The following is a 12,958-nucleotide window of genomic DNA, read 5'->3' on the forward strand; positions in this document are numbered from 1 at the left end:
AATCTTATGCAAAACTGTGATAAACAGTGGCGTTGTTTATTATGTTGGACTAACAGCTACGTGCGACGTCGTTGCACAAATATATGCAGACAGTATGCTTTAGAAATTTTTGCGCAAAGGTTTGATTATTTAAGCAAATACAGAGGTGCTCATCTGTGCAACATGTGATCCCTCAATCTATGGATATAAATACTCTTGAAATTACATTATCAGTAAGTGCCGCGTAGCACCTTCGTCGTTCTGTGTGTGTGTTCTTGCCTACTGTCGCTTGTTGGAGATACGTAGCACATTCTTACACGGAGTCAGTGCGCCTTATAAGGTCCCTGGTAAACATTACGTATATATATGCCCTAAATTGATGCCGCAATACACAACGAAAGGACGCTGTTCTTATTAGTAATTATTATATATATTCATTGTTATAGTTCCTTATGGTTTTAGAATACCACTGATTTCGTACGCAAATGGAAGCGGCACCTATAAATCGAATAGGATCCACTGCATTATTGGTAATTATATTTCTATTGAGTTAGTAACTGCACTACCGATGTTGTATTTGTCTAGTACTAGGTTAGTGCTTTTTGCTAGCTTCAGCAGGTTATAAAAGTACTAACCAATATTTTAATACTTGCACTTACTAAAAAGGTAGTGCTTTTTCGGACAAGTAACGTGTTTGTATTTAGTTAGTGAATATAGCCGCGTTTACATGAATGCGACAGTGTCGCATCGCATCGCATTTCTAGCGCATCGCATACATGTAAACAGCGGTAATGCGCTAGGAAGGCGCATCGCATTAACGCGCCAGGCGAGGGTAGATTTACGGGCGCGAGTCGACTCTCGCGGAGCATGTAAACGCAGGATCGTCGCATTAGGATTGATGGGAAGGAATTCGCCATCAACATGGCGGCGTTCCCTGCTGCCCGCTTCGAATTGAATTTGGCGTTGCTTTTATAAAATGCACTTCGTTCGCAGCAAATGATTGTGTAAACGGCTTTCGCTTAGTCTCAGGCCGCTTCGATGACAGAGTATTATGGATACCCTTGTGGTGTTTTCGAGATCGCTTCTCGTTGGACAGCGTGCTCGGAGGTTATGCACTGAGCAGGACCGGCGAAATTGCAGACAGAGGCTGCGAAAAACTCATTTGGGATCAATTGACTGTTTGCGTCTAAGGGCCTTTCAGATCAGCATGCTAATGACAAAATACCTAAACTGACTTTTCGTAGGCCGACCCACCACCATATCCTTTGGAGAAGATTCGAGTGCCTTTCGCAATCTATCAGGGCCTGGGTGACATATTCGCCGATCCCCAAGACGTGGACGACCTAGCAGAGCGGCTACAAGACGTTCTCGTGCTGAAGCAGGTGATGCCGGATCCGCAATTCGGCCACCTCGACTTCATCTTCGGCTACAATGCCACTGACTTTCTCCACCGCCACATGATAAACCTCGTCTCAAACTACACATCCACGAGCGCTTGACTATGCTTCTAGACCTGGTACCGTTCTTTAAAGGTGCGCTTATATCTGCGTATGTCATCTCTTGTGGCATATATGTTCGTAGTCAGTGTTTGTGTACCTCTGCCTTAATCGACTGGTTTCAAGTAAACATTTCGTTTAAAGCGTGCACGTGTGCTGTGTCCTCTTTTTTCTTCCCCATCTTTTCAAGCGCCTTAAACTTGATACTGCCGCAGTTACATATTACCGTATTTTCCGGTGTATAAGACGCACCCTTGTATAAGACGCACTCGCCATATATGAAGGCTCTCATTGAAAAAGTTGGTATATAAGACGCACCCGTGTATAAGACGCACCCCAATTTACCCACTTAGGCTAGTCAGGGTTAATTAAACACGCTTGATCGACCATCGCGAAATGAACCATGGGTGGACTCATCTGATCGCATAAAAGCTCCGTGGAGCTAAATAAAGTTATCCTGCCCACCTACCTACCTATCTGTGAGAAGTTCTTGGTTTATGGGGTTTAACGTCCCAAAGCGACTCAGGCTATGAGAGACGCCGTAGTGAAAAGCACCGGAAATTTCCACCACCTGAGGTTCTTTAACGGGCACTGACATCGCACAGTACACGGGCCTCAAGAATTTCTCCTTCAAAGAAATTCTAGCCGCCGCGGCATTGAACCCGCGTCGTTTGGGTCAGCAGTCGAGCACCATAACCACTGAGCCACCGCGGCGGCCTGTGAGAAGTTCTTAAGCAACGCTAAGTGATCGCAAAAGGCAACACTCACGCCATACCCGCCCACGTTTTAGCAAAAAAGAAAGAAAAATACGACGAAAGAACTCTCCCATATGTCCATAACAACATTTTATTTTTACTTAAAACCATCGAAGTCTTCATCTTCGGATGCGCTCTCAAAAAGCTCGCCCATTTCTGGAGGCAACGCGGCTGAAGCATTCTCTTCATACTCAGAACCGCTGGTCTGATTGTCGTCGTGCTCGGTTGGCGATGAAGCTAGCAGGCCAGCCTTCCGGAACCCTGCAGTTATGGTTGCCACTCTAACAGCACTCCAGGCCTCATGGACCCACTTTGCAACTTCGCTGTAAGAAGCGCGCCTCATGCGTCCAGTTGCGGTGTAGCTGTGCTCGCCTTCCGTCATCCACGCCTCCCAAATACGTCGCAAAATAGCTTTAAAGCTGCGGTTGACGGAAATATCCAAAGGCTGTAGAACCTTCGTCAAACCACCGGGTATTATTGTAGGGGTACAGTTCTTCGCCTTGATTTGCCTCAGTGTCAAGTCAGTAATGTGCGCCCGCATGCTATCCATAACCAGAAGGCCTTTCCGGGAGTGAAAAAATCCATCCGGGCGCTTCGAAAAGCACTTTTCGAGCCAAACTCCCATCATTTGCTCATCCATCCAGCCCTTCTGGTTAGTTGTGACAATAACACCAGGCGGAAAGCTTTCTTTTGGCATCGTTTTCCTTTTAAAAATTATCATCGGCGGCAGCTTTGTTCCGTCAGCACAGCACGCAAGTACGACAGTGAAGTGAGACTTTTCGTGCCCAGTTGTTCGTACTGTGACAGTCTTATCACGTTTCTGAGCGACACTTTTTGACATAAGGATGTCAAATGTTAGAGGCACTTCGTCCATGTTTACGATGTGGCTGTCGATGATGTTATTCTTTTCGACTTCCTTCTTCACAAATTCATGGAACTTCTCCACTTTCTCTCCGAAATCGTCTGGTAGTTGTTGAGACATTGTCGTTCGCGCTCTTATTGACAAGGCTTTGCGCTGCATAAATCTATAGCACCATGACGGCCCACCAACAAAATCAGCGGCACCGATTTCACTCGCGAAAGTGCGTGCTTTCAAGCGCAACTGCACGGTTGACAGAGCCCTACCTTGAGCCCGTTGTTCAAGAGCCCACTTGAGGAGCCGGTCTTCAAGTTCAGGCCACCGCGCCTTCTTCCCGCGGTCAGCCTTCTTTCCGCTCTTCATCGCCTGCAGTTTGGCGGACGACTGTCGCCACGTGCGAATCATCTTCTCGGTGACGTCGAAATGGCGGCCCGCAGCCTGATTTCCGTTTTCGGTAGCATACTCGACCGCATAGCTGGTTCTGGTTGACCTCCCTACCTTTCCTGCCCTTGTTTTCTTTCTCTCTCTCCCACCTGTAGCACGTAACTGCAGATCCACCGCCAGATATTACTACACAAGCTATTTTTAGCCACATTATTGCAGCACTGACCGGCGAGAACTGTGCCCGCAGTTTGGAGACCCGTTTTACAGCGAACGTTCATTTTTACAGATGTCTTCTGCTGTCCGTATGCTGCTATGTGAAGGGTAACATTGTGCAATTGCAGCTGCTTTCGCCCTTGAGTGTAATTAAACAAGGGAGGAGCTTGCTCCCGCGCACCTGTAAATAACTTGCGAGCACAGCCACAATTCCCTGTTCCCTGTCCACCAGTTTAGAAGCACACATGCCCACCTTCGAGGAAAGAAGGGAATTTTTGTTTTACACCCTTTGGAAATGGCTGTGCTCGCGCCCGCACCGCATTGGGTAAGGTTGTTTTTGCTGCTTGCCCCGCTGACGATATCGAGGTCGGCGGGCAGCGATGTTGCCGAAGAGGCTATTCTGGACCCGGTATGTCGACGCTTGTGTTTTCCTTTTTTTTAGTAAGGATTCAGGTATCACATGCCTAAATGTGACAAGTTCGAGTAAGCGTTTTATGCCGAAGCTGACAAGGGGGACATTTCTGAATGGTTTTCTTGTGGCAGCGTCATCGGCATCAAATGTCAGCGAGAGAACAGCCAGCAATGCAGAGTGCTTCTTAGGCTTGCAGTGGCTCTGTTACCAGGACAACGGTGAGAACACAAAAGTACGTGTCGTATAACATCGAACGCATCCGCCCCAGGGTCAATTATGCATCGTCACTGAGAAAGCCACCAACGCAATCTAAGTTAGAGCTCCGAAGTGGCTGTATGAGTCGGCCATTGGAACATGCCATCGGACCCCTGGCTTCAGTAGAGTCGGCATAGCATGCGGATATATGCATCAGGGCTTACGAAAAGAGTTCTACTCAAATTGAGCACGACGCAACGAGCTATGGAAAGAAGAATGATAGGTGTACCGTTAAGGGATAAGAAAAGAGCAGAGTGGGTCAGGGCACAAACGCGAGTTAATGACATCTTAGTTGAAATCAAGAAAAAGAAATGGGCATGGGCAGGACATGTAATGAGGAGGGAAGATAACCGATGGTCATTAAGGGTTACGGACTGGATCCCAAGGGAAGGAAAGCGTAGGAGGGGGCGGCAGAAAGTTATGTGGGTGGATGAGATTAAGAAGTTTGCAGGGACGGCATGGCCACAATTAGTACATGACCGGGGTTGTTGGAAAAATATGGGAGAGGCCTTTGCCCTGCAGTGGGCGTAACCAGGCTGATGATGATGATATGCATCAGATGTTGCGTTATTATGCTCGAATGCAGTAAAGCAGTTGGCGTTGACGAAAGACAACGTCGTCCACAGCGAGTTGGGAATGAGAAAGGAGCGTATAAGCCATTTAATTCCAAGTATGCTTTGTTCAGCAATTTCGTCGATCGTGTCATGGTAATCGCCTATCCTGTACGATATGATCTGCCTATTTAAGTCATTATATTGTCACCCAGCTATGGCAACTAAAACAGTTTAGCACCGACAGACTGGGACAAAACGTCTGCCTTTAGCGATGGCTGGTCCTCGGAGAGCCCGCGCGCAACCACGAACTTCGTCGTTCTCGCCTTAAGGGTCCGGTGTCAACACGTGCAAACCTATTTCGCTTCATTGCTCCCCTCTCAAAAGCGACCGGCCCGGTCGCTTCAAGGGCAGCGGGCGCGCACTATGGGCAAGAGTGTCAACATGAAAAGACAAAAAAAAACACATAAAGGAATGTACACAATGCTGAAGCGGTTTGTGAGGGTTGCTTAGCCCTGGCGTGCGTAGTACGGCTTCATCCGTACTACGTGGACGACTTCAGCACGTGGACGGCGTCGGTTCGAACCAGGATCAGAGGTTCGAGGCACCACCTCGTAGTTCACATCACTGAGGCGGCGTACGACTTCGTAGGGGCCGAAGTAGCGGCGCAACAATTTCTCTGAGAGCCCGCGGTGCCGGATAGGCGTCCACACCCATACGCGGTCGCCTGGTAAGTACTGGACATTCCGTCGGGTCCGGTTGTAACGGCAGGCGTCGGCATTCTGCTTGGTGCGGATGCGATTCCGAGCAAGCTGGCGAGCTTCCTCGGCTTTCTCGACGAAATCTTCAGTGTTGTCATTCCTTGTGGTTCCTTGGTTTACCGGCAGCATGGCGTCTAAGGGGGTTGTAACGCGACGTCCGTAAACAAGCTCGAATGGTGTAAACTCGGTGGTCTCCTGCACAGCGGTATTGTAAGCAAACGTGACGTATGGCAAAATTTCATCCCATGTTTTGTGTTCCACATCAATGTACATGGAGAGCATGTCGGCTAATGTTCTGTTTAGGCGCTCTGTTAAGCCGTTAGTTTGGGGATGATAGCCTGTGGTCTTTCGGTGGTCGGTGTGCGTCAGTGTGACGACTTGTTTCAATAACTCCGCTGTAAACGCTGCACAGCGGTCAGTAATGAGTACAGCGGGTGCACCGTGGTGAAGCACGATGTTGTGGACGAAGAAGCTGGCGACTTCAGCAGCAGTTCCCCGCGGCACAGCTTTTGTCTCCGCATAGCGAGTTAAATAGTCAGTTGCCACGATTATCCACTTATTTTGCAAGGAGGACGTGGGGAACGGCCCAAGAAGGTCCATTCCCACTTGCTGGAACGGCGCCGGAGGCGGATCCAAAGGCTGGAGGAGGGCGGCAGGCTTGACGGGTGGAACTTTACGCCTCTGACAGTCACGGCATGTTAGCACATAGCGCTGAACCGGTGAAAATAGGTGTGGCCAATAGTATTTTTGCCGTATGCGCGCTAATGTCCTCGCGAAGCCTAAGTGGCCGGCACAGGGATCGTCGTGACACGCCTGTAAAACTTCCTCGCGCAGTGCCGTCGGAACGACGAGAAGGAACGTTTCCTGGCTGTTCTCGAAATTTTTCTTGTACAGGACATCGTTTCGCAGGCAGTACGACGTCAATCCTCGTGAAAGTGGGCGTGGGACAACAACGTCAGCTCCCTCGAGATATCGGATGACTGGAAGCAGCTCAGAGTCTGCACGTTGATAGTCAGTCATGCGCACCACGTCGACGACACCAATAAACGGCAAATCTAGCTCCAAGTCGGAGGATGTCAAGGGAATAGGAGAACGTGACAAGCAGTCAGCGTCGCTATGCTTATGGCCGGATCTGTAGACAACAGTTATGTCGTATTCCTGGAGGCGGAGGCTCCAACGAGCGAGGCGACCTGACGGGTCTCGTAGATTGGCAAGCCAGCAGAGCGAGTGGTGATCACTGATCGCTCGAAATGGCCGGCCGTATCAGTAGGGTCGGAACTTGCTGATGGCCCACACGACTGCTAAGCATTCTTTTTCGCTCGTTGAATAATTAGCTTCTGCTTTTGTCAGACTACGACTGGCGTACGCAATTACACGTTCTGCGCCATCTTGCCATTGAACCAGAATGGCCCCGAGTCCTACGTTGCTGGCGTCGGTGTGTATTTCAGTTGCCGCGGTGGCATCAAAATGCGCCAGTACTGGAGCGGATTGAAGGCGTTTACGGAATTCGGTGAAGGCCTGCTCTTGTTCTTCCGTCCACGCAAAGGGCACATCTTGTCGCGTCAGTCTCGTGAGCGGTTCAGCAATCCTTGAGAAGCCTTCAACGAAACGACGGTAGTAAGCGCAGAGGCCCAGGAACCGCTGAACAGACTTTTTGTCTTTAGGACGAGGAAACTCGGCAACGGCAGCGAGTTTTTCTGGGTCTGGTCGTACTCCTTGGGCGCTGACCACGTGGCCTAGAAACTTGAGTTCCTGGAAGCCAAAGTAACATTTTTCAGGCTTGATGGTGAGGTTGGCCTTGCGTATTGCGGTAAGAACACTTCGTAGCCGGGCGAGATGTTCATCGAACGTGCTGGAAAACACAACAACGTCGTCTAGGTACACTAGACACGTCTGCCACTATAGTCCAACGAGTACAGTGTCCATCATTCGTTGGAACGTAGCAGGGGCGGAACAGAGACCGAAAGGCAGCACTTTAAATTCGTACAGCCCATCGGGAGTCACGAAGGCGGTTTTTTCACGGTCACGCTCGTCCACTTCGATTTGCCAGTAGCCTGACTTTAGGTCTAACGAAGTGAAGAACTGAGCATGACGCAGACGGTCCAAAGCGTCATCGATCCGTGGCAGGGGATAAACGTCGCGTTTGGTGACTCGGTTAAGCCGTCTGTAGTCAACGCAGAAGCGCAGTGTGTTGTCTTTCTTTTTTACTAGTACGACAGGCGATGCCCACGGACTTGTCGACGGCTGGATGACGTCATCATTTAGCATTTCTTGAACTTGACGCTTAATCGCCTCCCGCTCCATAGGTGACACGCGATACGGATGCTGACGAACAGGCCGCGCCGACTCCTCTGTAACTATCCGGTGTTGCGTAACGGAAGTGCGCTGGACTTTGGATTCCGTGGAAAAACAGCCGGAGAATTCTGTCAGTAGGCCCAGCAGCTGATCCTTCTGGACATCTGCTAAGTCAGCATTAATGTGGACGCGGGTATTCAGGCTGGCGTGAGCTGTTGCGTCCAGTGAAGTCACTTGTAACGTGCCGATATCGGAGAAGTCAGCAATTTCGTTCAGCAATGCCACAGCTGTACCTTGAGGGACGTGCTGATACTCGTGGCTGAAGTTTGTCAACAACACTTGCGAGCACTTATGCTGTATTCGAACAAGGCCGCGGGCGATGCAGATGTGTTTTTCAAGCAGCAGCTGGATATTTGCCTCGGCAATACCCTCATAGCCGTCGAATGCGTCGCAGGTGACGAGGGTCAATACGCTGCTCCTTGGCGGCACCGTGATGTTCTCGTCAACAATCCTCAAGGCGTTGACATACGTGTCGTCAGTGCTGCTCCCTGCTAAGGCCTGCGCCGTCGAAAACGTTACCCGCGACTTTTGTAAGTTGATCACAGCTCCATTAGCCTGCAGAAAGTCCATTCCCAGAATTAGGTCCCTCGAGCAGCTTGGGAGGATAACGAAATCTCCGAGGTACGTAAACCCACGAATGCTCACTCGGGCTGTGCATCTTCCTACCGGGGTTAGCAGATGTCCTCCTCCAGTTCGAATCTGTGACCCTGTCCACTCGGTAGAAACTTTCTTCAGCTTGCAGGCAAGGTCCATGCTCATAACTGAGGTGTCCGCTCCAGTGTCGATTAACGCCGTTATTTCTTCGTCGTCTATGGTGACGGGAATGTTCGACGTTACTACCTCTCGTAAGGTGTTCGACTCCGTCTGTACGTCTGCGTCGTTCTGTTTTCGTCGTTGTCGTCGTAGTGGAGGATATTGCGTACGGTCGTCGTCAGCGGCCTCACCTCCGGAGGTCGCTGAACTCAGTTTTCCCGACCCACCGGGCTAGGCGAGCGGCGTCTCAGAGCGCCGCGAGTAAAGGATTGGCTTGGTGACGGAGACCTGTAACGAGCAGGAGACGACGAACGGGGCTCCGGCCATCGCTGATCAACATTGCGACGATTTGCGACGAAACTCTCTATATCCGGCGGCCGCTCACCAGGTCGTGGACGAGGTGCATTCGGCGAGAATCCACGAAGCCCCACATGACGATAAGGACACATTCTGTAGATGTGCCCGGCTTCGCCACAATGAAAACAAAGAGGTTTGTAGTCTGGGGTGCGCCAGACGTCGCTCTTCCTAGTCCTTGCTTCGGCGATGTGTGGTGGGTTCCGAGGCGGCCTGAAGCTTACGTCCATTTGTTGAGTGGGGTGTACCATGCTGCATGCACTTGAGGGTGGCGGACGGCGTACTGCTTCAGCGTAACTCATTTCGGCGTGCGGTACCTGCTGTGGTGCCTCGTACTGTCCAGGAACATGGACGGCCTGTCGGACCTCGGCGCGCACCATTTCCGCAATGGAAAGTTGTCCCACAGGGGCCGTGGTCGTCTGCATCTTCTGCAGTCCCTCCTTGACGACAGCCCTGATGAGTTCTCGCAAGGCGCCAACGTCGTTACCGAGGGTAACGGCAGAGAGCTCCCTTGAAATCACGGCGTCGCGGTTGTTTTGCCTGGCCCGCTGTTGAAGGGCCTTTTCCATAGTAGTGGCTTCGTCATGGAACTCTGCAAGTGTCGTCGGCGGATTTCGAATTAGGCCAGCAAAGATTTCCTCTTTGACGCCGCGCATGAGATGGCGCACCTTCTTTGTTTCAGTCATCAAAGGGTCCGCACGTCTGAACAGCCGATTCATGTCTTCTACGTACGCAGTCACTCGCTCATTGGGGCCTTGAATTCTTGCCTCCAACGCTAACTCCGCTCTCTCCTTCCTGTCCGCCCTGGCGAAGGCACTGAGGAACTGCCTACGAAATTCTTCCCATGACGTCAGTGTCGCCTCGTGGTTCTCAAACCATATTTTCGCGGAATCTTCAAGAGCGAAGTACACGTAACGTAGCTTACGCTTGTGGTTCCAGTCGTTGAGGTTGGCAACCCGGTCAAAATGGTCAAGCTAGTCATCGGCGTCCTCGGAAGCACTTCCGTGGAACAGATTCGGCGTCCGGATGTGATTGACGACAACGTGCGATGCTGCAGGAGTGGCGGGAGGTGGTTGGGTCGTCATTTTAGTTCGTTCAGGTAGCAGACCGTGCTGTGGCTGGAGTCCCTGGAGGCGTCGGCTGGCACGTACGTGCACAGGGGTAAGCTCGGTTGAACTACTCGCCGGGCTTAGGTCTGGGGTATGCTCCGGAGATCTTAACATCGACCGTACCCAGCACCTCCACCAGAAATGTCACCCTGCTATGGCAACTAAAACAGTTTAGCACCGACAGACTGGGACAAAACGTCTGCCTTTAGCGATGGCTGGTCCTCGGAGAGCCCGCGCGCAACCACGAACTTCGTCGTTCTCGCCTTAAGGGTCCGGTGTCAACACGTGCAAACCTATTTCGCTTCAATATTACAATGGGTATCAACCAACGTGCGCATAACGATGCAGTTTTCCTGGGTTCCAGACAGGTATTCCACGTTGTGTCGCACAATCAACTGCTTAGGAAGTTGTCCTATCTTGGAAGTTCGAGCTCACTTTATCTGGTCTGACCTCCTTTATTGCTCCTCCCCCCACCATTATATATCCACTTCCGGGGAGTTGAAACTTCCTATCAATATTTCAGTTACAATGGAACATTTGGTATCAGTACTCTTATTTACTACTAGTTAAAACGCAGAAAGTTAACCGGCAATGAATGAATCGGCGCTAGGCTTGCACTGCTGATCTTCTTCATTACATTCATTTTCCCTCCGGTAAAGTGGCGTCCTGGCGACTGAGAGGCAGGACACGACTGCAGGCTTTAGGCGTTCTATATGCACTATCTCACGCTCTCGACGTCGTTGATGAGAAGAAAGCTTAATTGGTTCGACGGCGTATTTCACGGGCGATGCTTGCTGGACCACATGATACGGACACTATAAACTGTCTCTTAAGCCGGTGCACTTGAAGTATTGCACTAGTGCACGAATCACTTTTCAAGCCAGTGACGGGTGTCGCCACAGTCCGAGTATATTTGACTCGGTCAACGGTCTCGAGTCCAGTCGGTGTAAAGTTGCCCGCAGAGGCGTGGACATCGTATCGAGGGCAGGTATACAATATAGATGCTAACAATGTGAAGCACGTAGCGCTTCTCGCGTACATTTTCCGGTAAAGATTACTGTTACGCGAACTGCCATGGCGACGGCAGCTGGCGATGTGGGGAGTGATGTCACTATCTTTTCGTAATAAAAGTATCTGCCTAGGAACTGATTTCCTTGTTATTGCAGCACAGCTGTGGGTAGGCAACGCATAGTTAGGACTCCAGAGGAGCAGCGGGAATACGAGGAGTGGTAAAGGGAAAAAGATGCGGCACTAAACTAGAGGTGGTGCGCTGCCGCAAATAATATTACTTCCGTTACTACCATTGGCCTAAATTGCCATTACTATCATTAATAGAAAGCATTGAATAGCACCCTCAGCAGTTGTAGTGGTGGTTTTCAACAGCTTCACTGGACATCCAGTGTTGTAGCGCCGGGATGGCGAGTCAATTTTTTTTTACAATCGACAGCCAGTTGGTCGTCTGAAGCAATGTTGCAAATTTTATTGTTGTGTTCTTGCCGACGCACGTTCAGGCATCTGCGTGTTTGCCCTATGTAGTGTCGTTCACATGGTAGTGAGATTTGGGAAATAACGCCCCTTTCGCAGGGGACGTAGGTAACCCGGAGCTTGATAGTGCAGTCTGGATTCCGCTTACTTGTGAGGCAACTCAACTTACACAAACTCACAAACTGGTTTGGCGTTGGTAACAACACGTTGACACCGGAACGTTGCCCTACCTAAGAAGGTTACTATGAGAGTGTGAGGGGCTTAATGCAGATAAGCAATCACTGCTATCTCCTTGTCTCCTCTTTCTTTCTCTTGTCTTCCACTCTCTGTTAATCGCTCATGCGTTATTCAGCATTCCTTTTGCGATACAGGCCTTCGGTAACTGAGTCTACCATACGCCTCAGATAACCAGCCTCCTCCCAGCGTGCGCCTTGCGTTTGAAGGCTTTCTTCCATGAAATGATGGCATGACTTGCAATGAGCGCCCAGCAAGAAAGGAAGCACGATATTTCTTTTTACAAACTTTGAGTGTGCAGAGTCCAAACTGCAAGTCATGTGGTCTGGATAATGTATATGCAGTGTATATTACTTAGCTGATGATGTAAATTTTCCGCAGCAACAATATTACGCTACTGCCGAAACTTTGCACCAGCAGCGAAGTCAGATATATGCACTTTGTTACTGAAATGTTAGCTATGTGATTGTCTGGTTGAGTTCTTCGCTACCGGATGGCTTCACCGTGCAGGTCGTGTACGTTTGCGCATCCGCTCACCCTCTGGAACGCCCAGTCTGCTTAATTTCACTCGAATAGCGGACACGCTAATACTTTCTATTGTCTTCTTTGGCAAGTTACTGCCATTTACGAACCAGGTAAGCCGGTTTTTATCCTCTAGCCTCTTTCACGGACAACGTTAACGCCTCTAGCTTTTTGGTAGGCCACGATACCCCCTCCCCCACTCCTGTTCCACCTGCTAGCACCTGCTTGGTCACGTTAGGAACGGGGAGGGAATGAGAAGTCCAACGTTCGCTGCCCTCAAGCAGGGCTGACGCGATAAAGTGCTACTGCGCACGGCACTCTTAAGAATCCACGTGACTTGGTTTTCTGCATGGATTGTTTTGCAGTAAGTAAACCACGATCCGAGTTGAGAGCCGAACGTCATTACCATTGCTTGTTCGTGCTTATTTGTGTCACTTCTGCGTTGTGCTGCTTAAAAGCTACACCAACTCCCCCAAATGGG

The 12,958-nt window shown here is 50.3% G+C and overlaps 1 protein-coding gene across 3 annotated transcripts in view; it reads left to right on the forward strand.

The window, feature by feature from the left end:
• Nucleotides 1-1,612, forward strand: part of LOC135911477 (gastric triacylglycerol lipase-like) — a 78,260-nt gene extending 76,648 nt beyond the window's left edge. For all 3 annotated transcript variants that reach the window (XM_065443785.2, XM_070528205.1, XM_065443782.2), the window contains one exon: nucleotides 1,224-1,612. In XM_065443785.2, coding sequence (XP_065299857.2) covers nucleotides 1,224-1,478 — 255 coding nt within the window. In that variant the 3' untranslated portion in view covers nucleotides 1,479-1,612. The remainder of the gene's footprint in view (nucleotides 1-1,223) is intronic.
• Nucleotides 1,613-12,958: the final 11,346 nt, after the last annotated feature.

This window comes from Dermacentor albipictus, chromosome 10, assembly GCF_038994185.2.
Source record: "Dermacentor albipictus isolate Rhodes 1998 colony chromosome 10, USDA_Dalb.pri_finalv2, whole genome shotgun sequence".
NCBI lineage: Eukaryota > Metazoa > Arthropoda > Arachnida > Ixodida > Ixodidae > Dermacentor > Dermacentor albipictus.